The 25,469-nt window shown below is 67.0% G+C and overlaps 1 protein-coding gene across 1 annotated transcript in view; it reads left to right on the top strand.

Annotated features, from left to right (window-relative positions):
- Positions 1-25,469, top strand: part of KIRREL3 (kirre like nephrin family adhesion molecule 3) — a 107,353-nt gene that overhangs the window by 46,045 nt on the left and 35,839 nt on the right. The window contains exons 5-10 of the mRNA XM_068167268.1: positions 1,926-2,031; positions 7,833-7,981; positions 9,689-9,816; positions 11,609-11,735; positions 17,335-17,435; positions 18,783-18,981. Coding sequence (XP_068023369.1) covers positions 1,926-2,031; positions 7,833-7,981; positions 9,689-9,816; positions 11,609-11,735; positions 17,335-17,435; positions 18,783-18,981 — 810 coding nt within the window. The remainder of the gene's footprint in view (positions 1-1,925; positions 2,032-7,832; positions 7,982-9,688; positions 9,817-11,608; positions 11,736-17,334; positions 17,436-18,782; positions 18,982-25,469) is intronic.

Genomic DNA, 25,469 nt, shown 5'->3' with positions numbered 1-25,469 from the left:
GGATCCTGCAAGGAGGCTGCAGAGGGATCCTGCAGGAAGGCTGCAGAGGGATCCTGCAGGATCCTGCAGGGCTGGGGCAGCTCTGGAGCCCTCAGCACAGCACAGGCAGGCAGCTGGGGCAGCAGGGCCAGAGGAGGCCACAGCAGTGCTGGCAGGGCTGGAAGCCCTCTGCTGGGAGCCAGGCTGAGAGAGTTGGCCTTGGGCAGCCTGCAGAGGAGAAGGCTCCAGGGACACCTTCTGCTGGCCTCCCAGCACCTGAAGCAAGCTGGGGCCAGAGCTTGGAGCAGGGCCTGTTGGGCCAGGCCAAGGGGGGATGGTTTGGGAGGCCAAGAGGGAGCTTGAGAGTGGAGAGAAGGAGAAATGGTTGGTGCTGAGGCTGGGGAGAGCCTGGCCCAGGCTGCCCAGAGAGGTGGAGCTGCCCCATGGCTGGCAGCAGGGCAGGGCAGGTTGCTTGGGGCTGGGAGCAGCTTGCTGTGCTTGGGGATGTCCCTGGGGGCTGCCCTGGAGGAGCTTTGGGGGTCCCTTCCCACCCAAACCATTCTCTGGTTCTCTGATTTGGTCCCCAGGCTGCTTCTGGGCTGAGGGTGGAGGTTTGGTTCCCTTGCTGGGGGCAGGGGGGGCAGAGGAGCCTGGAGAGGGATCTGCAGGGGGTTGGATGCCTGCAGCCCAAGGAGCTCAGGGCTGACTTGCCAGGAGCTCAGCTGAAGGAGGGAGGCTCAGGGAGGCTGCTGAGGGCCTCAGTGCCTGCAGGGCTGGGGAGGAGCCCTGGTGGTGCCCCAGGGTGGCAATGCCTGGCCCCTGCTGGGAGCTGCATCCCTGGCACCCAGGCAGGCAACCTTCAGCCCAGGCCCTCTCCTGGCAGCCTCCTGGGGGCTGGCTCCATCTGAGCCCCTGCCTCATACTGCTGCCAAGGAGCCTGGCAGCAATGGGAACTGCAGCCCAGGGGATCTCACCTGGGTGAGTTCCACCAGTTCAGTTTTCCTTCTTTCCTCTGGAAATGCCCCAACCCCACTCTGGCACCGAGCCCTGCTGCCTGGGAAGCCTCCACAGCACCCCAGAGCCCCTGGGGAGCTCACAGAGCCAAGGAGCACTTGGGCTGGAAATGACCTCGAAGATAATCACAGGATGAGGCAGGTTGGAAACGACCTCAGAGCTCCTCAGGTCCAAGCTGTGAGCTCCTGACAACTAAACCTCTGCTGGCTCATGTTCAGATCACCCAGCCCAGCCATGAGCCCAAGGCTGGGCACTGCTGAGGCCAGCCCTGGAGTGCTGCCTTCAGCTCTGGGCTCCTGGCTGCCAGCAGGAGCTGGAGAGGCTGCAGCAGGGCCAGGGAAGGGCAAGGAAGCTGGGGAAGGGTCTGGAGAAGAGGGCTGGGGAGGAGCAGCTGAGGGAGCTGGGGGTGGTGAGGCTGGAGGAGAGGAGGCTGAGGGAGACCTCCTTGCTCTCTGCAGCTCCCTGCAAGGAGGCTGGAGCCAGGTGGGGCTTGGGCTCTGCTCCCAAGGGACAGGACAAGAGGCAATGGCCTCAGGTTGCCCCAGGGGAGGTTTAAGTTGGACTTGAGAAGAAATTTGTGCCCTGAAAGGGTTCTCAAGGCCTGGCCCAGGCTGCCCTGGGAGGTGATTGAATCCCAAACCCTGGAGGGGTTGCCAAGGGGCAGAGCTGTGGTGCTGAGGCCATGGCTGAGCCCCAGCCTGGGCAGGCTCAGAGCAGGGTTGGAGTGGAAGAGCTCAGAGGCTTTCCCAAGCCCTGCTGTGGCTCTGACAGCCTGTCAGGGCCTCTCTCAGCCTGGTGAAGGATCCTCAGCCCCTTTGCCACCTCCTCCCCAGCAGGTCCTGCTCTGCTCTGCATGCTCAGAGGCCTGGCAGGCTGCAGGGATGCTGCAGCTCCTCCTGAGCTGACTCCTGGGCTGCTCTCTCCCTCCACAGATCCACCCCTGGTGAACCTCTCCGTGGAGCCTCAGCCAGTGCTGGAGGACAACACTGTGAAGTTCCACTGCTCTGCCAAGGCCAACCCTGCTGTCACCCAGTACAGGTGAGCTGTGTGCCCAGCTTGGCACCACCACACCTCTCACCCAGCTCCCTGCTGGCAGCCTCCCTCCTCCCCCACCACGCAAAGCAGTGACCCCAAGCCCTGGCTGGGACTGCTGGGGGCTGTTCCACTGCTTGGGGGTCCCTCTGGCTCACCCCCAGGTCCCCCAGACAGGGGCTGTGATATCTGGAGCCACACAGAGCCCCTGCTCAGAGCAGCAGGGACCTGCTGGGGCTTGCTCCTCCTGGTGTCATCCCCACTGCATGGCTGCCCAGTGCTGCCCTTCCTGGGTGGTGTCCCTGCCTGGGCTCCAGGTGAGGCCTTCTGCTCCTTCCATGCCCAGGGGACTCCTGGTGGGTGTGGGGCAGGCTGGGGATGAACTCTGCCTGGACTGCAGCAAGGCCTTTGCCACCATCCCCCACAGCAACCTCCTGGCCAAGCTGTCAGCCCCTGGCTGGGACAGCAGCTCTCTGAGCTGGGTTAGGAACTGGCTGGAGGCTGAGCCCAGAGAGTGGTGGTGAATGGTGCCACAGCCAGCTGGCAGCCAGGCACCAGTGCTGTGCCCCAGGGAGCAGTGCTGAGCCCCAGCCTGATCAATATCTTCACTGATGATCTGGAGGAGAGGATGGAGTCCATCAGCAGTGAGTTTCATGGAATCACAGAATCAATAAGGTTGGAGAAGACCTCAGAGCTCATCAAGTCCAAGCTGTCACCCAACACCTCCTGACAACTCAACCATGGCTCCAAGTGCCACATCCAATCCCCTCCTGAACACCTCCAGGCACAGGGACTCCACCACCTCCCTGGGCAGCACATCCCAATGGGCAATCACTCTTGCAGGGAAGAACTTCTTCCTAACCTCCAGCCTAAACCTCCCCTGGCACAGCCTGAGACTGTGTCCTCTTGTTCTGCTGCTGGGGGCCTGGCAGAAGAGCCCAACCCCCACCTGGCTCCAACCTCCCTGCAGGCAGTTGCAGAGAGCAAGAAGGTCTCCCCTGAGCCTCCTCTTCTCCAACCTGAACAATCCCTCAGCTGCTCCTCCCCAGCCCTCTTCTCCAGACCCCTCCCCAGCCTCCTTGCCCTTCTCTGCACACCTTCAAGTCTCTCAATCTCCTTCTTGACCTCAGGAGCCCAGAACTGGACACAGGACTCCAGGGGTGGCCTCAGCAGTGCTGAGCACAGGGCACAAGGACTTCCCTGCTCCTGCTGGCCACACTCTGCCTGATGCAGGCCAGATGACACCAAGCTGGGGGCAGGAGTTGAGCTGTTAGAGGGCAGCAGAGCTCTGCAGAGGGACCTGGCCAGGCTGCACAGATGGGCAGAGGCCAACAGGATGGCATTGGACAAGTCCAAGTGCCAGGGGCTGCACTTCGGCCACACCAACCCCAGGCAGAGCTACAGGCTGGGGGGCAGAGTGGCTGAGAGCAGCCAGGCAGAGAGGGACCTGGGGGGAGTGGTGGAGAGCAGCTGAACAGGAGGCAGTAGTGTGCCCAGGGGGCCAAGAATGCCCTGGTTGAGTTGCTCAGATGGTACTGGGTGGATTGATGAGCTCTGAGCTCCTTCCCAGCCTGGTTGATTCTGTTTGCTTCTGCACTCTAAAGCCAACCTGCAGCTGAAGCTGGAGCTGCACTCTCAGCTCTGCCCCCACCCCTGGCTGGCAGCTGCAGCTCCTTGACAAGGAGCAGGCTGTCCCCAGGGGGCTGTGCTGTCACCAGGGCTGTCACCAGGGCTGTCACTCGCTGCTGCTGACACCAAGAGCAGGAGGAGGGAGCTGAGCAGAGGGCTGCTGAGGTGCCACAGCCCAGGGAGGTGACACAGGGATGAGTTCAGCATGGCAGCAGCCTGCTCCTGTCCATCTTGTGCCTCTCACCACCAGGAGGGATCCTCACCCAGCCACAGCCTGGGGCCTCCCCACTTGCCCTGGGCTCTGCCCCACCTGGTACTGGGTGGAAAGTTCCACAGCCCCAAGAATGAATGGCAAAGAAGATCAGCTGGAAGCACAACCTGCAATGGCAGGAGGTGAGGTTGGACTCCATGGTCCCAGAGAGCTTTATTGGGCTGAGGTTGGACTCCATGGACCCAGAGAGCTTTGTTGGGCTGAGGTTGGACTCCATGGTCTGAGAGAGCTTTGTTGGGCTGAGGTTGGACTCCATGGTCCCAGAGAGCTTTGTTGGGCTGAGGTTGGACTCCATGGTCCCAGAGAGCTTTGTTGGGCTGAGGTTGGACTCCATGGTCTGAGAGAGCTTTGTTGGGCTGAGGTTGGACTCCATGGTCTGAGAGAGCTTTGTTGGGCTGAGGTTGGACTCCATGGTCCCAGAGAGCTTTGTTGGGCTGAGGTTGCACTCCATGGTCCCAGAGAGCTTTGTTGGGCTCAGGTTCGACTCCATGGACTCAGAGAGCTTTTTTGGGCTGAGGTTGGACTCCATGGTCCCAGAGAGCTTTGTTGGGCTGAGGTAGGACTCCATGGTCCCAGACAGCTTTGTTGGGCTGAGGTTGGACTCCATGGTCTGAGAGAGCTTTGTTGGGCTGAGGTTGGACTCCATGGCCCCAGAGAGCTTTGTTGGGCTGAGGTTGGACTCCATGGTCTGAGAGAGCTTTGTTGGGCTGAGGTTGGACTCCATGGTCCCAGAGAGCTTTGTTGGGCTGAGGTTGGACTCCATGGTCTCTGTGACTGCAGTGGGATTCCTGCCTGCTGCTCCCTGGGCTGGAAGGGTTGGTGGCAGTGCAGCAGGGGGTAGCACATCTCAGCCTTTGACAGATGCCAGGCTGGAGGGACAGATGCCAAGGCAGAGAGGTGGGAAAAGCCAAACCATCCCCTTAGAGGCTTTGTGCTTCTTCCATTCCTTCATGCCAAGCATTTCCCTTCCCATGCCTTCAGCTCTTCAGAGCTGGGGCTGGCAGTGGTGGTGGAGGAGGAATTTCCTCCTACAGGTCCTACAGTGAGGGCCTGGGGAAGGAGTCTGAGTGTTTGCTGTTCCCATCCCAGCTGAACAGCCACTGAACACCCCCAGCTCCCTCAGCTGCTCCTCCCCAGCCCTCTTCTCCACACCCTTCCCCAGCTTCCTTGCCCTTCCCTGGCCCTGCTGCAGCCTCTCCAGCTCCTGCTGGCAGCCAGGAGCCCAGAGCTGAAGGCAGCACCCCAGGGGTGGCCTCAGCAGTGCCCAGCCCAGGGGCACAATCCCTGCCCTGCTCCTGCTGCCCACACCATTGCTGCTCCAGGCCAGGCTGCTGGTGGCCTTCTTGCCCAGCTGGGCACCCCCTGGCTCCTCTCCAGCTGCTGCCACCCAGCCCCCCCAGGGCCTTCCCCTGCAGGCAGTTCCCATTCGGGGCTTGCAGTGAGCTCAGGATCCACCAGAGGGCGCTGAGCCCCCAGGCAAGCCAACACCTCCAGCTCCAAAGCGCAGCGCCCAGCGCCCAGCGCCCAGCGCCCAGCGCCCAGCGCCCAGCGCCCAGCTCCCCGTTCCAGGACATGCTGCTGAGCCATGGGGCTGAGGCTGGACTCCCTGGGCTCTCAGCCACCTCCCCTGTGCCCTTGGCCATGCTGTTTGGTGCCCTCAGAGCTCAGGGAGGTGACCCCAGCCAGGTGATCATAGTATCATAGTATCATAGAATCAGTCAGGGTTGGAAGGGACCACAAGGCTCAGCCAGTCCCACCCCCCCTGCCATGGGCAGGGACACCCCACACTAGATCAGCCTGGCCACAGCCTCAGCCAGCCTGGCTGCAAACACCTCCAGGGCTGGGGCCTCAACCACCTCCCTGCACAACCCAGCCCAGGGCTTCACCACTCTCCTGGGGAAGAACTTCCTCCTCCCCTCCAGCCTCAATCTCCCCACCTCCAGCTTCATTCCATTCCCCCTAGTCCTAGCACTGCCTATCACTTGCTGGGGTTGTGGTGAGCCAAGGGCAGGACAGCTCCAGCTCAGGTCTCTGTTGCCCACCAGCCTCCTGTGGTCCTGCTCTGCTGTCGCTGTGGTGCAGGATCTCACAGCACTGATGATCTGCACAGCTCATCAGCCAGCTCCAGCTGCTCCCAGCTCTTGTCAGCCACCTCAGTGACACCTTCACAGCTTTGCTTGCTTCTGCCTCTGCCTCTGCAGCCAGTCTGCTCTGATCACTGTGCTGGGAGCCAGGCAGCTTTGCTGCTCAGCTCACCAAGATCAGCTGCTGCAGCTCCCCAGGGTGTGCCAGTGACAGCTCAACTGTGCCAGCTGGGAGAGGGGATCCCAGACCCCAGTGTGCTGTGGGTGGGAAGGGAGCTCTGGAGCTCACCCAGCCCAAGCCCTGCTCCAGCAGGGCACCCCCAGCAGCTTGCCCAGGGGCACAGTACCCAGGGGGGGTTGGAAGCTCTCCACACCAGGACACTCCACAACCTCTCTGGGCAGCCTGCTCCAGGCCTCCAGCACCCTCCCAACAAACAACTTTCTCCTCCTCTTCCCCTCCAACCTCCTGGCCTCCACTCTCTGCCCACTGCCCCTTGGCCTGGCCCTGGCCACCACTCAGCAGAGCCTGGCCCCAGCCTCTTGCCCCCGAGGGGCCCTTCAGCTCTTGCTGAGCATTGCTGAGCATTGCTCTGGGGCTGCTCTTCTGCAGGCTCTCAGCCCCAGGCCTCTCAGCCTTTAGCTCTTGCTGGGGGGGGGGGGTCCCTGGCTCTGGGGGTGGGAATTCAACCACCTCCTTGGGCAGCCTGAGCCAGGCCTTGAGAACCCTTTCAGAATGGAGGCTTGGTGGCACCTCCAGAGCCTGCACTGTAGCCTCTCCATCCATGGGCAGTGCTGTAGGGATGATGTGGAGGACCCCCAAGGGCAAGTTCCTGTTGCCCCTGCAGGGCAGGGCAGCAGCTGCTGCCTACCTCCTGCTGCCCCTCAGCACTGTGCTCCAGAGGGACTTGGATAGGTTGGGTCCATGGACAGCATTCCCAGGAGGAGCTTCAACCAGGCCAAGTGCCAGGCCCTGCCCTTGGGGCACAACCACCCCTGGCAGTGCTGCAGGCTTGGGGCAGTGTGGCTGGAAAGCTGCTGGCAGGAAGGGCCCTGGGGGTGCTGCTGGACAAGCAGCTGAACAGGAGGCAGCAGTGTGCCCAGGGGGGCCAAGAGAGCCAAAGGCCTCCTGGCTGGGCTCAGCAGTGCTGTGTCCAGAGGAGCAGGGAGGGGATTGTGCCCTGGGACTCAGCCCTGGGGAGGCCACTCCTGGAGTGCTGCCTTCAGTTCTGGGCACTCAGTCCAAGAGCTGTGGAGGTGCTGGAACCAGGGCAGGGCAGGGCAAGGAGCTGGGGAAGGGCCTGGAGAATCAACCTGGTGAGGAGAGACTGAAGGAGCTGGGGATGGGCAGTGTGGGAAGGAGGAGGCTGAGGGAGACCTCCTGGCTGCCTGCAGCTCCCTGGGAGGAGGCTGTGCAGAGGTTGCTGCTGCTCTCTTCTCCCAGGTCATCAGTGCCAGAGCAAGAGGCAGTGGCCTCCAGCTGCAGCAGGGCAGGGTTGGACTGGACACCAGGAAAGGTTTTTCCCCAGCAAGAGTGGTCAGGGGCTGGGATGTGCTGCCCAGGGAGGTGGTGGAGTCCCCAAGCCTGGAGGTGCTTCAAGGAGCTTTGGCTGTGGTGCTTGGGGCTGTGGTTTAGGGCTGAGCCTTGCAGAGCAGGGTCCTGGGTTGGACTTGGAGACCCATGAGGGCCTCTCCCAGCCTGAGTGCTGGGTTCTGTGCCTGTGTGGCTGTGTGCTGCAGGAGCAGCTGGGTGGCCACCACCCCACCTGGGGCAAGCAGCAGTGGCCAGCACCATCCCCACGGGGATGCTCTTCCTCCTCCCACAGGTGGGCCAAGAAGGGGCAGGTTATCAAGGAAGCCTCTGGGGACTCCTATGAGACCGTTGTGGACCACACCTTCTTCTTTGAGCCTGTGTCCTGCGAGGTCACCAACGCCCTGGGCAGCACCAACATCAGCAGGACTGTGGATGTCTACTGTGAGTCAGCTGCTGCCTGCCAGGGCCAGCACAGCCCAGGGGCAGGGCACCTGGCACAGCCAGGCTGCCAAGGGCCTGAGGAGCTCTCCTGCAGCACAGCCCAGGGGCAGGGCACCTGCCACAGCCAGGCTGCCAAGGGCCTGAGGAGCTCTCCTGCAGCACAGCCCAGGGGCAGGGCACCTGGCATGTCCAGGGTGGCAAGGGCCTGAGGAGCTCTCCTGCAGCTCCTTGGTGGTGGGACCCATGAGTTCCTCCCTGCCTCCTGGGTGCCCCTCTCAGGGTGGGGGGTCTGGGGCAGGAGGTCATCCAGGGCCAGCAGAGAGGATGACAATTGATGGGCAGGGGATGTAGCCCAGCCAGGGTGGCAAGGGCCTGAGGAGCTCTCCTGCAGCTCCTTGGTGGTGGGACCATGATTGCCTTCTGAGTGCACAGCCCTGGGTGGTGGTTCTGGGGCAGGAGGTCATCCTGGGCTGGCAGAGATGATGGCAGCCAAGGAGCAGGGCACCTGGCACAGCCAGGCTGCCAAGGGCCTGAGGAGCTCTCCTGCAGCTCCTTGGTGGTGGGACCCATGAGTTCCTCCCTGCCTTCTGGGTGCCCCTCTCAGGGTGGGGGATCTGGGGCAGGAGGTCATCCTGGGCCAGCAGAGATGATGGCAGCCAAGGAGCAGGGGACCTGGCACAGCCAGGGTGGCAAGGGCCTGAGGAGCTCTCCTGCAGCTCCTTGGTGGTGGGACCCATGAGTTCTCAGTGCACAGCCCTGGGTGGTGCTTCTGGGGCAGGAGGTCATCCTGGGCTGGCAGAGATGGTGACCATTAGTGGCAAGGGGACACAGTTGGACCTGGCACAGCCAGGGTGGCAAGGGCCTGAGGAGCTCTCCTGCAGCTCCTTGGTGGTGGGACCCATGAGTTCTGAGTGCACAGCCCTGGGTGGTGCTTCTGGGGCAAGTGGTCCTCCTGGGCTGGCAGAGATGATGGCAGCCCATGGGCAGGGGATGTGGCACAGCCAGGGTGGCAAGGGCCTGAGGAGCTCTCCTGCAGCTCCTTGGTGGTGGGACCCATGAGTTCCTCCCTGCCTTCTGAGTGCCCCTCTCAGGGTGGGGGGTCTGGGGCAGGAGGGCATCCTGGGCTGGCAGAGATGGTGACCATTAGTGGCAAGGGGACACAGTTGGACCTGGCACAGCCAGGGTGGCAAGGGCCTGAGGAGCTCTCCTGCAGCTCCTTGGTGGTGGGACCATGATTGCCTTCTGAGTGCACAGCCCTGGGTGGTGGTTCTGGGGCAGGAGGTCATCCTGGGCTGGCAGAGATGGTGACAATTGATGGGCAGGGGATGTAGCCCAGCCAGGGTGGCAAGGGCCTGAGGAGCTCTCCTGCAGCTCCTTGGTGGTGGGACCCATGAGTTCCTCCTTGCCTCCTGGGTGCCCCTCTCAGGGTGGGGGGTCTGGGGCAAGTGATCCTCCAGGGCCAGCAGAGATCATGGCAGCCCATGGGCAGGGGATGTGGCACAGCCAGGGTGGCAGGGGCCTGAGGAGCTCCCCTGCAGCTCTGGGGTGGGGGTCCCACGGTGCCTGAGCGGCGGTCCCAGGGCCCATGGGCATCCCGGGCTGGCAGCAGGCACTGGCCTCAGGCTCTCCTGCACCCCAGAGCCTGCCTGGCCTCCTTCTCCGGGGGGCACAGCCCCACGCTGCCTAACCCTGCTCTCCCCTCTGCAGTCGGGCCCAGGATGGCCACAGAGCCTCAGTCCCTGCTGGTCGACCTGGGCTCGGACGCAGTCTTCAACTGCGCCTGGACCGGGAACCCCTCGCTGACCATCGTCTGGATGAAGAGAGGCTCAGGCGTGGTAAGAGCCTGCTGGCACTGCCAGGGCACCCAGCTGCTGCCAGCCACTGCCAGGGCACCCAGCTGCTGCCTGCTGGGCCCTACCAGGGCACTGAGCTGCTGCCAGCCACTGCCAGGGCACCCAGCTGCTGCCTGCTGCCAGCTGCCAGCCACTGCCAGGGCACAGAGCTGCTGCCTGCTGGACCCTGCCAGGGCACCAAGCTGCTGCCAGCCACTGCCAGGGCACAGAGCTGCTGCCAGCTGGGCCCTGCCAGGGCACCAAGCTGCTGCCAGCCACAGCCAGGGCACTGAGCTGCTGCCTGCTGCCCTCAGCCCGGCAGCCCCCTGCCTGCTTCCTGCCCCCAACTCAGCAGCCCCCTGCCTGCTGCCCCCCTGCCCAGTAGCCCCCTGCCTCTTGCCCCCTGCCTCCTGTTCCCTGCCCAGCAACCCCCTGGCCCCTGCCTCCTGCCCCCTGCCCTCCACCCAGCAACCCCCTGCCCCCTGCCTGCTGCCCAGCAGCCCCCTGCCTCCTGCCCCCTGCCCAGCAGCCCCCTGCCCCCTGCCTGCTGCCCAGCAGCCCCCTGCCTCCTGCCCCCTGCCCAGCAGCCCCCTGCCCCCTGCCTGCTGCCCAGCAGCCCCTGCCTCCTGCCCCCTGCCCAGCAGCCCCCTGCCTCCTGCCCCCTGCCCAGCAGCCCCCTGCCCCCTGCCTGCTGCCCAGCAGCCCCCTGCCCCCTGCCTGCTGCCCAGCAGCCCCTGCCCCCTGCCTGCTGCCCAGCAGCCCCCTGCCTCCTGCCCCCCTCTCCTCTTCTGCTTCCTGCTCCATGTCCTGCTTCCTGCTCTCACATTCTGTTTCTTGGTCTCATGTTCTGCTTCCTGCTCTCCCTTTCCACTCCCTGCTCTCCCCTTCCACTCCCTGCTCTCGTGCTCTGCTCCTTGCTCTCCTGTTCTGCTTTCTGCTCTCATGTTTCACTTCATGGTCTGATGTCCTGCTTCCTGCACCCCTTTTCTATTTCACGAGCTCCTCTCCCCCTGCTCCCATCTCCCCCTTCCTGCTCCCATCTCCCTCTCCCATCTCTCATCTCCCTCTCCCATCTCCCATCTCCTCCCTGCTCCCATCTCCTCCCTGCTCCCATCCCCCCCCTCCCATCTCCCCCTCCCTGCTCCCATCTCCTCCCTGCTCCCATCTCCCTCTCCCTGCTCCCATCTCCTCCCTGCTCCCATCTCCCTCTCCCTGCTCCCATCTCCTCCCTGCTCCCATCTCCCTCTCCCTGCTCCCATCTCCTCCCTGCTCCCATCTCCCTCTCCCTGCTCTCATATCCTCCCTGCCCCCATCTCCCCTCCCTGCTCCCATCTCCCCTCCCTGCCCCCATCTCCCCCTCCCTGTCCTCACCTCCCCCTCCCATCTCCTCCCTGCTTCCATCTCCCTCTCCCTGTTCCATCTCCTCCCTGCTCCCCTCTCCTCCTCCCATCTCCTCCTCCCTGTTCCCATCTCCCCTCCCTGCCCCCCATCTCCCCCTCCCTGCCCTCACCTCCCCCTCCCTGCTCCCATCTCCCCCCTCCCATCCCCCCCTCCCATCTCCCCTCTCCCCCTCTCCTCCTCCCATCTCCTCCTCCATGCTTCCCTCTCCTCCTCCCTGCTCCCATCTCCTCCCTGCTCCCCTCTCCTCCTCCCCTCCTCCCATCTCCCCCTCCCCTCCTCCCATCTCCTCCTCCATGCTTCCCTCTCCTCCTCTCTGTTCCCATCTCCCCTTCCCTGCCCTCCCTGCCCTCCCTGCCCTCCGGTGCTACTTCAGCGGCTCCCCTCCCGTCCGCAGGTGCTGAGCAACGAGCAGCAGCTGCGGCTGAAGTCGGTGCGGCAGGAGGACGCCGGCAAATACGTCTGCAGGGCGGTGGTGCCGCGGGTGGGCGCGGGGGAGCGGGAGGTGACCCTCACCGTCAACGGTACCCGCCCCTGCTGCCCCCCGCAGCAGCTTCTGCTCTGCCCCCGGCGCGCACGGCCACGGGGAGGGAGGGAGGGAGGGAGGGAGGGCTGGGGAGGGAGCTCTGAGCATCACCCACCGCAGCCAGCACAGCAGCCAGGGCAGGGCACAGCCCGGGGGGACTGAGGGGCTGCACACGAGGAGACTCCACAGCCCTCATCAGGGCTGGGAAAGGACCTCTGGAACTTATCCAGCCCAGCCCCTGCTCCAGCAGGGCACCAAGATCAGCTGCTGCAGCTCCCCAGGGTGTGCCAGTGACAGCTCAACTGTGCCAGCTGGGAGAGGGGATCCCAGACCCCAGTGTGCTGTGGGTGGGAAGGGAGCTCTGGAACTCACCCAGCCCAAGCCCTGCTCCAGCAGGGCACCCCCAGCAGCTTGCCCAGGGGCACAGTGCCCAGGGGGGGTTGGAAGCTCTCCACACCAGGACACTCCACAACCTCTCTGGGCAGCCTGCTCCAGGCCTCCAGCACCCTCCCAACAAACAACTTGCTCCTCCTCTTCCCCTCCAACCTCCTGGCCTCCACTCTCTGCCCCTTGCTGCCCCTTGGCCTGGCCCTGGCCACCACTCAGCAGAGCCTGGCCCCAGCCTCTTGCCCCCCAGGGGCCCTTCAGCTCTTGCTGAGCATTGCTGAGCATTGCTCTGGGGCTGCTCTTCTGCAGGCTCTCAGCCCCAGGCCTCTCAGCCTTTGCTCCTGCCACAGCTGCTCCAGGCCCCTCAGCAGCTTCCCAGCCTCCCCTGCACTCTCTCCAGCACTTCTCTGGCCCTCTGCAGCTGGGCAGCACACAACTGCCCCCAGGGCTCCAGAGGTGGCCTCAGCAGGGCAGGCCAGAGGGGCAGCACAGCCTCCCTTGCCCTGCTGCTGCCCACACTCTTCTCCATGCCCCCAGGAGCTGTTGGCTCCCCCATGGATGACTCAGGTTGCCAAACCATTCCCTTGGGTTTTCTGCTTCCCAAGCAGCTCCACCCAGAGCTGCAGCCAAGGTGGTTCTTGGTTCAGCTCTGCTGGGAATGGGAGCAAGTAGGGTTTGCCATTCCTCCTCCTGGAGAGGAGTGGATGAAGCAGAGCAGACCCAGCACTCTCTGCCACCCCCCTGGGTCCCTCAGTCCAGCAGGGGGTTGCTGAGCAGCTTTGGAGCTGGCAGCTTTCCTCTCTGATGGATTTGTGCTGCAAAGCCCTCACAAGGTCAGAGAGCTGGGAAGGGAGCCTGGAGCAGCCTCATCCCTCCCTCCCAGCCCCCCTGAGGATCCCTCTGAGGGCCACCACGGCCTCCTAACCTCCTCCCCCCAGCACCATGTCAGGAGGAGGATCCTCACCCGAGCTGGGCAGCATTCCAGAGCTCTGGAGTTTAATGATGCCCCTGCTCAGGTCCTGGCAGCCAGTTTCAGCCCAAGCATGGCCAGGGAAGAGCCAGGCAGGCTGCAGGGGTGGCCCAGGGAATGGATTTCCCATCACCTGTCACCTGGCTGACAAGCTGGCAGCCAGCAGACCCTGCTGACTGCCACAGGGAGCAGAAAAGAGGTGGGGAAGCAGCACAGGATCCCATTGGGGATGCAGAGGGGGAGAGGCCCCAGCCCTGGAACCACTCCAGGTCAGGCTGCACAGGGCTGTGAGCTGTCCCTGCTGACTGTCACAGTCTCACAGCATCACTAAGGCTGGAAGAGACCTCGAGGATCATCGAGTCCAACCAACAGACCCCATGACTAGCCCATGGCACCAAGCACCCCAGCAAGTCTCCTCCTGAACACCTCCAGGGATGCTGACTCCACCACCTCCCTGGGCAGCACATCCCAAGGGCCAATTCCTCTTCCTGGGAAGAATTTCTTCCTCACCTCCAGCCTGAACCTCCCCTGGCACAGCCTGAGACTGTGTCCTCTTGTTCTGCTGCTGGGGGCCTGGGAGAAGAGCCCAACCCCCAGCTGACTCCAACCTCCCTTCAGGCAGTTGCAGAGAGCAAGAAGGTCTCCCCTGAGCCTCCTCTTCTCCAGGCTAAGCAACCCCAGCTCCCTCAGCCTCTCCTCACAGGGCTGTGCTCCAGACCCCTCCCCAGCCTCCTTGCCCTTCTCTGGACACCTTCCAGCAGCTCAACCTCAGTCCTGACCTGAGGAGCCCAGAGCTGGACACAGCACTCAAGGGGTGGCCTAACCAGTGCAGTGTCCAGGGGCAGAATGACCTCCCTGCTCCTGCTGGCCACACTCTGCCTGATGCAGGCCAGGATGCCATTGGCCCTCCTGGCTGCCTGGGCACACTGCAGGCTCCTGTTCAGCCTACCATCCACCAGCACCCCCAGGTCCCTCTCTGCCTGGCTGCTCTCAGCCACTCTGCCCCCAGCCTGCAGCACTGCCTGGGGTTGCTGTGGCCAATGTGCAGCCCCTGGCACTTGGATGTGTTCAATCTCCTGCCCTTGGCCTCTGCCCATCTGTGCAGCCTGGCCAGGTCCCTCTGCAGAGCCTCTCTGCCCTCCAGCAGATCAACTCCTGCCCCCAGCTTGGTGTCAGCTGCACATTCACTGCTGATGGACTCAATGTCCTCATCCAGATCATCAATGAAGATGTTAAAGAGCATGGGGCCATCAGAAGAGCCACCAGAAAGCAGCAGCAGTGGGGTTGAGGACCCTGCAAAAGCCTCTGCAGACTGCTGCCTGCACACAGGCCTGGGGCAGGCTCCCACCCTGGTGGCAGAAGGGTCCCCAAGAGGACCTCCAGAGCACAACTGCCTGCAGCACAGCCTGTGGGGCTCCTGCTGGGGTGGCAAGGGCTGCTGAGCAGGGACCACCACCCCTGCCTGCCCTGCTCTGCAAGGAGAGGCTTGGCAGAAGGCCTGGAGAGCCTGAGGGGTGGCTCAGGACTGAGCTTGCCTGTCCCCATCACTGCCTGCTGGGGAGGCCTTGGGGTGGTCCCCTGCAACAGCAAAGCAGCACAGGGCAGGGGGAGGCTGCTGGCAAGCAGCTCCAAGCAGAAGCAGCTGGGAGTGCTGGGGGACAAGGAGTTGCCCAGCAGCAGCAAGGTGGCCTGGGGGCCAAGAAGGCCAAGGCTGTGCTGGGGGCATGGAGCAGAGTGTGGGCAGCAGCAGGGCAAGGGAGGTTGTGCTGCCCCTCTGGCCTGCCCTGCTGAGGCCACCTCTGGAGCCCTGGGGGCAGTTGTGTGCTGCCCAGCTGCAGAGGGCCAGAGAAGTGCTGGAGAGAGTGCAGGGGAGGCTGGGAAGCTGCTGAGGGGCCTGGAGCAGCTCTGGCAGGAGCAAAGGCTGAGAGGCCTGGGGCTGAGAGCCTGCAGAAGAGCAGCCCCAGAGCAATGCTCAGCAATGCTCAGCAAGAGCTGAAGGGCCCCTGGGGGGCAAGAGGCTGGGGCCAGGCTCTGCTGAGTGGTGGCCAGGGCCAGGCCAAGGGGCAGCAAGGGGCAGAGAGTGGAGGCCAGGAGGTTGGAGGGGAAGAGGAGGAGAAAGTTGTTTGTTGGGAGGGTGCTGGAGGCCTGGAGCAGGCTGCCCAGAGAGGTTGTGGAGTGTCCTGGTGTGGAGAGCTTCCAACCCCCCCTGGGCACTGTGCCCCTGGGCAGGCTGCTGGGGGTGCCCTGCTGGGGCAGTGGGGTTGGGCTGGGGGAGCTCTGGGGGTCCCTTCAAGCTCATAACCATTCTGGCACTGAGACAAACCTCTGCTGCCAATCCACTTCCAGCATTGCTTAGGAGGAAGGTTTCAGATGGACCTCAGCCTGCTGGGGAAGCCAAGTCCAGCCCTGCCCCGCTCCAAGCCCCCCCTGCTCCCCAGGCTGCTGCTGCTTTTTCTGGAGCCACCAAGACCTTCCCAGTTCCCTGCCAGCACTGACCCCAGCCCCTGGCTCCCCCAGCCAGAGCCATGGCAGCCTCTTGGGAAGGCTTTCTCCTGCCCACAGGCTGCTCCAGAGCTGGGGCTGGGCAGCTCTCAGCAGGAGCCAGGCCCTGGTGCAGAGTCAGAGCTCTGGATGTGAGGAGGCTGCAGCTTGGTGCTGCTGTCTCTGGGCAGGGTCTCCTCACAGATGGTCTCCAGTCAGGTGCTGGCCTCAGGGTCAGGTCCCTTTGGCCTGCAGCTCCTCAAGCAATAGGAAAGCTGCCAGCCCTTGGCATCTGTGCCATCCCAAATCCACCCCCTGGGGACCATGGAGCCTCTGAAGGAGGCCTGGGACATTTTTCTCCAGCCTCCCCCAGGCTTGGAGCACTCCCAGGGCTTATGAGTAAGAGGAAACTGCTGGGGATGAGGCAACCATGGCTTTGGGAGGATGATTTGGGCCTCCCCTGCAGACCCTGTCCCTGCTTCTGCCTCCATTGCCACTGGGACCATCAGTGAGCAGAGCAGGCAGCAGGAGGATCCCCCAGGATGTGTCTGGGGCTCCTGACCCCCAGCAGGAGCTGGAGAGGCTGCAGCAGGGCCAGGGAAGGGCAAGGAAGCTGGGGAAGGGTGTGGAGAAGAGGGCTGGGGAGGAGCAGCTGAGGGAGCTGGGGGTGGTGAGGCTGGAGGAGAGGAGGCTGAGGGAGACCTCCTTGCTCTCTGCAGCTCCCTGCAAGGAGGCTGGAGCCAGGTGGGGCTTGGGCTCTGCTCCCAAGGATCAGGAGATAGGAGAAGAGGAAGGAGAGAGGGAGGGATGGAGGGAGGGAGAGATGGAGGGAGGGAGGGAGGGAGGGAGGGAGGGAGGGTTAGATGGAGGGACGGAGGGAGGGATGGAAGGAGGGAGGGAGAGAGGGAGAGATATGTGGATGGAGGGAGGGATGGCTGGAGGGAGGGATGGCTGGATGCTGGATGGAGGGAGGGATGAAGGGAGGGAGGGAGGGAGGAAGGGAGGAAGGGAGGGAGGGAGGGAGGATGAGCACAGGAAGCTCTCCCACTGCAACCAGCCCTGGGCCCAAGCCCCAGCTGAGGCTGTCCCCAGCAGCCTGTTGGCCTCCTGGAGCTGGTCCCAGTGCAGCTCTTGCCCTTGCAGAGGGCAGCCCCAGGGGCTCTGCACCTCCCTGCTCCCTTGGCTGCTCCCTTGGCTGCTCCCTCCTCAGGGGAAGGGCTGTTGGCAGGGGGGGGACACTGATCCCACCACCCCAAGCCCTCCTCTCCAAGCCCTCTGCTCCCAGCCATGGCTTCAGGCTGCCCACCCAGGCAGGAGAAGGACATTTCCTGTGTGCCCAGCCTGGCATCACTCAGGCAGAGCCTTTGGGCCCCTGCAGCAGCTGAGTGGTGCAGGAGAAGGCAGCTGGGGGGTGCCAGCAGGAATGTCTCCACTCTGTGGGGCAGGCTGCTTGCAGGACACTGCTGCTGACCTCCTCCTGCTCCCTGAAGCCCCTGGGGGGGTACTTAGATTGTGGGCTGACAAATCCAGGAGGCCATGGCAGAGGACCCTTCAGGTGGACTGGGCTCTTGCTCTGCCCCTGGAGGAACAAAACCCTTCCCAGGGGCCAGGGTCCCCAAGGAGGCTTCCCCAGTGCAAGGTGGGAGCAGGGCTGGGGGGCTCCTGGTGCCCTGGGCTGGGCTTGCAGCACAAAGAGCCCCCCAGGGGCGCTGCCAGGCAGCCCTGGGAGGTGCCAGCTGCCCTCTCCTCTCTCTTGCAGGGCCACCCATCATCTCCAGCACCCAGACCCAGCATGCCCTGCACGGCCAGAAGGGGCAGATCAAATGCTTCATCCGCAGCACGCCGCCCCCAGACCGCATCGTGAGTAGAGGCCCCGGGGGGAGGAGGGCTCCCAGCGCAGCTCAGGGGCACAGCAGGGCTGTGGGCACCCTGGGCCACCTCCTGGGCCACCTCCTGGGCCCCACAGCATCCTCCCAGGCAGGCTCAGGAGGTGTGGGCTGGGTGAGTGGGCAGTGGGGTGAGCTGAATCCACCTGGGACTTTCCCCCAGCCCCAGGGCTTGGCCTGGGCTGAACCCACGGCAGGGGAGGTGCAGAGCTGCCTGCAGCCCTCCCTGGGATGGGAGGGGAGCTGTGAAGGACACAGCTCAGAGGGTTGTGGGCAGTGGGGCAGGGGCTGGTTGGAGGCCTGCAGCTCCTGGTGCTCCCCAGGGCTCAGGGCTGGGTCCAGTCCTGCTCAGCATCTTCATCACTGACCTGGCTGAAGGCTCAGGGTGGAGGCTCAGGCAGGTTGCTGCTGGCACAGAGCTGGGAGCAGTGGCTGAGAGCCCTCAGGCTGTGCTGGCAGCCAGGGAGCCCTGGGCAGGCTGAGAGCTGGGGGAGAGCAACCTCCTGAAGGTGAAGCAGGGCAAGGGCAGGGGCCTGGCCCTGGGGAGGAAGAACCTCCTGCAGCAGCACAGGGCAGGGGGAAGCTGCTGGCAAGCAGCTCCAAGCAGAAGCAGCTGGGAGTGCTGGGGGCCAAGGAGTTGCCCAGCAGCAGCAAGGTGGCCTGGGGGCCAGGAAGGCCAAGGCTGTGCTGGGGGCATGGAGCAGAGTGTGGGCAGCAGCAGGGCAAGGGAGGTTGTGCTGCCCCTCTGGCCTGCCCTGCTGAGGCCACCTCTGGAGCCCTGGGGGCAGTTGTGTGCTGCCCAGCTGCAGAGGGCCAGAGAAGTGCTGGAGAGAGTGCAGGGGAGGCTGGGAAGCTGCTGAGGGGCCTGGAGCAGCTCTGGCAGGAGCAAAGGCTGAGAGGCCTGGGGCTGAGAGCCTGCAGAAGAGCAGCCCCAGAGCAATGCTCAGCAATGCTCAGCAAGAGCTGAAGGGCCCCTGGGGGGCAAGAGGCTGGGGCCAGGCTCTGCTGAGTGGTGGCCAGGGCCAGGCCAAGGGGCAGTGGGCAGAGAGTGGAGGCCAGGAGGTTGGAGGGGAAGAGGAGGAGCAAGTTGTTTGTTGGGAGGGTGCTGGAGGCCTGGAGCAGGCTGCCCAGAGAGGTTGTGGAGTGTCCTGGTGTGGAGAGCTTCCAACCCCCCCTGGGCACTGTGCCCCTGGGCAGGCTGCTGGGGGTGCCCTGCTGGGGCAGTGGGGCTGGGGGAGCTCCGGGGGTCCCTTCCCAGCCCTGTCCCGGCTGGGGCTGCTCCGGGGGCTGAGCTGCCCGGTGCTGAGCTCTCTCTCTGCAGGCTTGGTCCTGGAAGGAGAACGTGCTGGAGTCGGGCACCTCGGGGCGCTACACGGTGGAGACGGTGAGCACGGAGGAGGGAGTCATCTCCACCCTCACCATCAGCAACATCGTCAGGGCTGACTTCCAGACCATCTACAACTGCACCGCCTGGAACAGCTTCGGCTCCGACACGGAGATCATTCGCCTGAAGGAGCAAGGTCGGCACCGCCCGGGCCGGGGGCTGGGGGCTGGGGGGCTGGGGGCTGGGGGAGCCGCGGGGGGAGGCAGCGGCCGCAGGCGCCCGGGGGGGGGAGGCGCAGAGCCAAGCAGGGAGCAAGGTGAGGAGGCTCCAGCAGGGCTGCCCCGGGGGGCTGCGCCCTGGGGGGTCCTGGTGCCGGCTGAGGCTCGGGGGTGGGGGCTGGCCCTGGCTCGGGTGTCCTGCGGAAGCCCCTCCTGCCCCCTCCCCTCCTGGCCCCGTGGCACAAGGGAGAGAGCCTTGGAGGGCCAGGGGCAGGGGCTCCCCAGGTGCCCTCAGCCCCAGCTGCACCACAGGGAGGGCAGTGAGGAGGAGGAAGGCTCTGGGGCTGGTGGCAGCCTCCAGCCCTGGCTCAGGCAGGGCAGGACTGAGCCCCCCCCGGCCCTGAAGGCTCTGACCCAAGTGCCAGGGGAGCAGCAAGGGGGCTCCACTCCACTCGGGGGCTGTTGGGGGCATGGAAGGAGTTGGCTGTGGTGAGGAACACCTGGATCCTGCAGGGCATCCTGCAGGGCATCCTGCAGGGCATCCAGCTCTGATCTGGGCATTGGAGGGCAGGGCAGGGCAGGGCAGGGCTGAGCAGGGCAGGGCAGGGCAGGGCATGGCAGGGCAGGGCAGGACAGGGCAGGACAGGGCAGGGTAGGGCAGGGCAGGGCAGGGCAGGACAGGGCAGGGTAGGGCAGGGCAGGGTAGGGCAGGGCTGAGCAGGGCAGGGCAGGGCTGAGCAGGGCAGGGCAGGGTAGGGCAGGGCAGGGCAGGGCAGGGCAGGGCAGGGCTGAGCAGGGCAGGGCAGGGTAGGGCAGGGCAGGGTAGGGCAGGGCAGGGCAGAGCAGGGCAGGGCTGAGCACGGCAGGGCAGGGCAGGGTAGGGCAGGGCAGGGCTGGGCAGGGCAGGGCAGGGTAGGGCAGGGCAGGGCAGGGCAGGGCTGAGCAGGGCAGGACGGGGCAGGGTAGGGCAGGGCAGGGCGGGGCAGGGCAGCGCAGGGCAGGGCAGGGCAGGGCAGGGCAGGGCTGAGCAGGGCAGGACGGGGCAGGGTAGGGCAGGGCAGGGCGGGGCAGGGCAGCGCAGGGCAGGGCAGGGCAGGGCAGGGCAGGGCTGAGCAGGGCAGGGCAGGGCGGGGCAGGGCAGGGTAGGGCAGGGCAGGGCAGGGCAGGGCAGGGCAGGGCTGAGCAGGGCAGGACAGGGCAGGGTAGGGCAGGGCAGGGCAGGGCAGGGCAGGGCAGGGCAGGACAGGGCAGGGCAGGGCAGGGCAGGGTTGAGCAGGGCAGGGCAGGGCAGGGCAGGGCAGGGCTGAGCAGGGCAGGACAGGGCAGGGTAGGGCAGGGCAGGGCTGGGCAGGGCAGGGCAGGGCAGGGCAGGGCAGGACTGAGCAGGGCAGGGCAGGGCAGGGCAGGGCAGGGCAGAGCAGGGCAGGACAGGGCAGGGTAGGGCAGGGCAGGGCAGGGCAGGGTAGGGCTGAGCAGGGCAGGGCAGGGCGGGGCAGGGCAGGGCAGGGCAGGGCAGGGCTGAGCAGGGCAGGACAGGGCAGGGCAGGGCAGGGCAGGGTAGGGCAGGGCAGTGTAGGGCAGGGCTGAGCAGGGCAGGACAGGGCAGGGTAGGGCAGGGCAGGGCGGGGCAGGGCAGGGCAGGGCAGGGCTGAGCAGGGCAGGGCAGGGCGGGGCAGGGCAGGGCAGGGCAGGACAGGGCAGGGCAGGGCAGGGAAGGGCAGGGCTGAGCAGGGCAGGACAGGGCAGGGTAGGGCAGGGCAGGGCTGGGCAGGGCAGGGCAGGGCAGGGCAGGGCAGGGCAGGGCTGAGCAGGGCAGGGCAGGGCAGGGTAGGGCTGAGCAGGGCAGGGCAGGGCAGGGCAGGGCAGGGCAGGGCAGGGCTGACCAGGGCAGGACAGGGCAGGGCAGGGCAGGGCAGGGCAGGGTAGGGCAGGGCAGGGCAGGGCAGGGCAGGGCAGAGTAGGGCAGGGCAGGGCAGGGCAGGGCAGGGTAGGGCAGGGCAGGGCAGGGCAGGGCAGGTCTGGGCAGGGCAGGGCAGGGTAGGGCTGGGCAGGGCAGGGCAGGACAGGGCAGGGTAGGGCAGGGCTGAGCAGGGCAGGGCAGGGCAGGGCAGGGCAGGGCTGAGCAGGGCTGGGCAGGACAGGGCAGGGTAGGGCAGGGCAGGGCAGGGCAGGGCAGGGCTGGGCAGGGCAGGGCAGGGCAGGGCTGAGCAGGGCAGGGCACGGCAGGGCAGGGCTGAGCAGGGCAGGACAGGGCAGGGTAGGGCAGGGCTGAGCAGGGCAGGGCAGGGCAGGGCAGGGCAGGGCTGAGCAGGGCTGGGCAGGACAGGGCAGGGCAGGGCAGGGCTGAGCAGGGCTGGGCAGGGGAGGGCAGGGCAGGGCAGGGCTGAGCAGGGCTGGGCAGGGTAGGGCAGGGCAGGGCAGGGCTGAGCAGGGCTGGGCAGGGCAGGGCAGGGCAGGGCAGAGCAGGGCAGGGCAGAGCAGGGCAGGGCAGGGCAGGGCAGGGCTGAGCAGGGCAGGGCAGGGCAGGGCAGGGCAGGGCAGGGCAGGGCAGGGAAGGGCAGGGCAGGGTTGGGCAGGGCAGGGCAGGGCAGAGCAGGGCTGAGCAGGGCAGGGAAGGGCAGGGCAGGGCTGGGCAGGGCAGGGCTGAGCAGGGCAGAGCAGGGCAGGGCAGGGCAGGGCAGAGCAGGGCAGGGTAGGGCAGGGCAGGGCAGGGCAGGGCAGAGCAGGGCAGGGCAGGGCAGGCCAGGGCTGAGCAGGGCAGGGCAGGGCAGGGCTGAGCAGGGCAGGGCAGGGCAGGGAAGGGCAGTGCAGGGCAGGGCAGGGCAGGGCAGGGCAGGGCTGAGCAGAGCAGGGCAGGGCAGGGCAGGGCAGGGAAGGGCAGTGCAGGGCAGGGCAGGGCAGGGCTGAGCAGGGCAGGGCAGGGCAGGGCAGGGCTGAGCAGAGCAGGGCAGGGCAGGGCAGGGCTGAGCAGGGCAGAGCAGGGCAGGGCAGAGCAGGGCAGGGTAGGGCAGGGCAGGGTAGGGCAGGGCAGAGCAGGGCAGGGTAGGGCAGGGCAGGGTAGGGCAGGGCAGAGCAGGGCAGGGCAGGGCTGGGCAGCGCAGGACAGGACAGGGCAGGGCTGAGCATGGCAGGGTTGGGCAGGGCAGGGCAGGGCAGGGCTGGGCAGGGCAGGACAGGGCAGGGCAGGGCTGAGCAGGGCAGGGCATGGCAGGGCAGGGCAGGGCAGGGCAGGGCTGAGCAGGGCTGGGCAGGGCAGGACAGGGCAGGGCAGGGTAGGGCAGGGCAGGGCAGGGCAGGGCAGGGCTGAGCAGGGCAGGGCTGAGCAGGGCAGGGCAGGGCAGGGCTGAGCAGGGCAGGGCAGGGCAGGGCAGGGCAGGGCAGGGCAGGGCAGAGCAGGGCAGGGCAGGGCAGGGCTGAGCAGGGCAGAGCAGGGCAGGGCAGGGCTGGGCAGAGCAGGGCAGGGCAGGGCAGGGCTGGGCAGGGCAGAGCAGGGCAGGGCAGGGCAGGGTTGGGCAGGGCAGGGCAGGGCAGGGCAGGGCTGAGCAGAGCAGGGCAGGGCAGGGCAGGGCTGAGCAGGGCAGGGCAGGGCAGGGCAGGGCTGAGCAGAGCAGGGCAGGGCAGGGCAGGGCTGGGCAGGGCAGAGCAGGGCAGGGTAGGGCAGGGCTGAGCAGGGCAGGGCAGGGCAGGGAAGGGCTGGGCAGGGCAGGGCAGGGCAGGGCTGAGCAGGGCTGGGCAGGACAGGGCAGGGTAGGGCAGGGCAGGGCAGGGCAGGGCAGGGCTGGGCAGGGCTGGGCAGGGCAGGGCAGGGCAGGGCAGGGCTGAGCAGGGCAGGGCACGGCAGGGCAGGGCTGAGCAGGGCAGGACAGGGCAGGGTAGGGCAGGGCTGAGCAGGGCAGGGCAGGGCAGGGCAGGGCAGGGCAGGGCAGGGCAGGGCAGGGCTAAGCAGGGCTGGGCAGGACAGGGCAGGGTAGGGCAGGGCAGGGCTGAGCAGGGCAGGACAGGGCAGGGTAGGGCAGGGCTGAGCAGGGCAGGACAGGGCAGGGTAGGGCAGGGCAGGGCTGAGCAGGGCAGGGCAGGGCAGGGCAGGGCAGGGCTGAGCAGGACAGGGCAGGGTAGGGCAGGGCAGGGCAGGGCTGAGCAGGACAGGGCAGGGCAGGGCAGGGCTGAGCAGGACAGGGCAGGGCAGGGCAGGGCAGGGCAGGGCTGAGCAGGGCAGGGCAGGGCAGGGCAGGGCAGGGCAGAGCAGGGCAGGGCAGGGCAGGGCAGGGCAGGGCAGAGCAGGGCAGGGCAGGGCAGGGCTGAGCAGGGCAGAGCAGGGCAGGGCAGGGCTGGGCAGGGCAGAGCAGGGCAGGGCAGGGCAGGGCAGGGCAGGGCAGGGCTGAGCAGGGCAGGGCAGGGCAGGGCTGGGCAGGGCAGAGCAGGGCAGGGCAGGGGCTGAGCAGGGCAGGGCAGGGCAGGGCAGGGCAGGGCTGAGCAGGGCAGGGCAGGGCAGGGTTGGGCAGGGCAGGGCAGGGCTGAGCAGGGCAGGGCAGGGCTGAGCAGGGCAGGACAGGGCAGGGTAGGGCAGGGCAGGGCAGGGCTGAGCAGAGCAGGGCAGGGCAGGGCAGGGCAGGGCAGGGCAGAGCAGGGCAGGGTAGGGCAGGGCAGGGCTGAGCAGGGCAGGGCAGGGCTGAGCAGAGCAGGGCAGGGCAGGGCAGGGCTGGGCAGGGCAGAGCAGGGCAGGGTAGGGCAGGGCAGGGCAGGGCAGGGCAGAGCAGGGCAGGGTAGGGCAGGGCAGGGCACGGCAGGGCTGAGCAGGGCAGGGCAGAGCAGGGCAGGGCAGGGCAGGGCAGGGCAGGGCAGGGCAGAGCAGGGCAGGGTAGGGCAGGGCAGGGCTGAGCAGGGCAGGGCAGGGCTGAGCAGAGCAGGGCAGGGCAGGGCAGGGCTGGGCAGGGCAGAGCAGGGCAGGGTAGGGCAGGGCTGAGCAGGGCAGGGCAGGGCAGGGCTGAGCAGGGCAGGGCAGGGCAGGGCTGGGCAGGGCAGGGCAGGGCAGGGCTGAGCAGGGCTGGGCAGGACAGGGCAGGGTAGGGCAGGGCAGGGCAGGGCAGGGCAGGGCTGGGCAGGGCTGGGCAGGGCAGGGCAGGGCAGGGCAGGGCTGAGCAGGGCAGGGCAGGGCTGAGCAGGGCAGGACAGGGCAGGGTAGGGCAGGGCTGAGCAGGGCAGGGCAGGGCAGGGCAGGGCAGGGCAGGGTAGGGCAGGGCTGAGCAGGGCTGGGCAGGGCAGGACAGGGCAGGGTAGGGCAGGGCTGAGCAGGGCAGGGCAGGGCAGGGCAGGGCTAAGCAGGGCTGGGCAGGACAGGGCAGGGTAGGGCAGGGCAGGGCAGGGCAGGGCAGGGTAGGGCAGGGCTGAGCAGGGCAGGGCAGGGCTGAGCAGGGCTGGGCAGGGCAGGGCAGGGCAGGGCAGAGCAGGGCAGGGCAGGGCTGAGCAGGGCAGGGCAGGGCAGGGCAGGGCAGGGCTGAGCAGGGCAGGGCAGGGCAGGGCAGGGTAGGGCAGGGCAGGGAATGGCAGGGCAGGGCAGGGCAGGGCAGAGCAGGGCAGGGCAGGGCAGGGCAGAGCAGGGCAGGGTAGGGCAGGGCAGGGCATGGCAGGGCAGGGCAGGGCAGGGCAGAGCAGGGCAGGGCAGGGCAGGGCAGAGCAGGGCAGGGCAGGGCATGGCAGGACAGAGCAGGGCAGGGTAGGGCAGGGCAGGGCATGGCAGGGCAGAGCAGGGCAGGGTAGGGCAGGGCAGGGCAGGGCAGGGCAGGGCAGAGCAGGGCAGGGCAGGGCAGGGCAGGGCAGAGCAGGGCAGGGTAGGGCAGGGCTGGGCAGGGCTGAGCAGGGCAGGGCTGAGCAGGGCATGGCAGGGCTGAGCAGGGCAGGGCAGGGCAGGGCAGGGCAGGGCTGAGCAGAGCAGGGCAGGGCAGGGCAGGGCAGGGCAGGGCTGAGCATGGCAGGACAGGGCAGGGCAGGGCTGAGCATGGCAGGGTTGGGCAGGGCAGGGCAGGGCTGGGCAGGGCAGGACAGGGCAGGGCAGGGCTGAGCAGGGCAGGGTTGGGCAGGGCAGGACAGGGCAGGGCTGGGCAGGGCAGGACAGGGCAGGGCAGGGCAGTGCAGGGCAGGGCAGGGCAGGGCTGAGCAGGGCAGGGCAGGGCTGGGCAGGGCAGGACAGGGCAGGGCAGGGCTGAGCAGGGGAGGACAGGGCAGGGCAGGGCTGTGCAGGGCAGGGCAGGGCTGGGCAGGGCAGGACAGGGCTGGGCAGGGCTGGGCAGGGCAGGGCAGGGCAGGGCAGGGCAGGGCTGAGCAGGGCAGGGCTGAGCAGGGCAGGGCAGGGCTGGGCAGGGCAGGACAGGGCAGGGCAGGGCTGAGCAGGGCAGAGCAGGGCAGGGCAGGGCAGGGCAGGGCAGGGCTGAGCAGGGCAGGGCAGGGCTGGGCAGGGCTGAGCAGGGCA

Source organism: Melanerpes formicivorus, unplaced genomic scaffold (assembly GCF_026170545.1).
Source record: "Melanerpes formicivorus ecotype bairdi unplaced genomic scaffold, bMelFor1.0.p_v2 SCAF_114, whole genome shotgun sequence".
NCBI classification, from domain to species: Eukaryota; Metazoa; Chordata; class Aves; order Piciformes; family Picidae; genus Melanerpes; species Melanerpes formicivorus.
The sequence above is the reverse complement of the archived record's forward strand: the minus strand, read 5'-3'. Positions and strand labels throughout refer to the sequence as shown.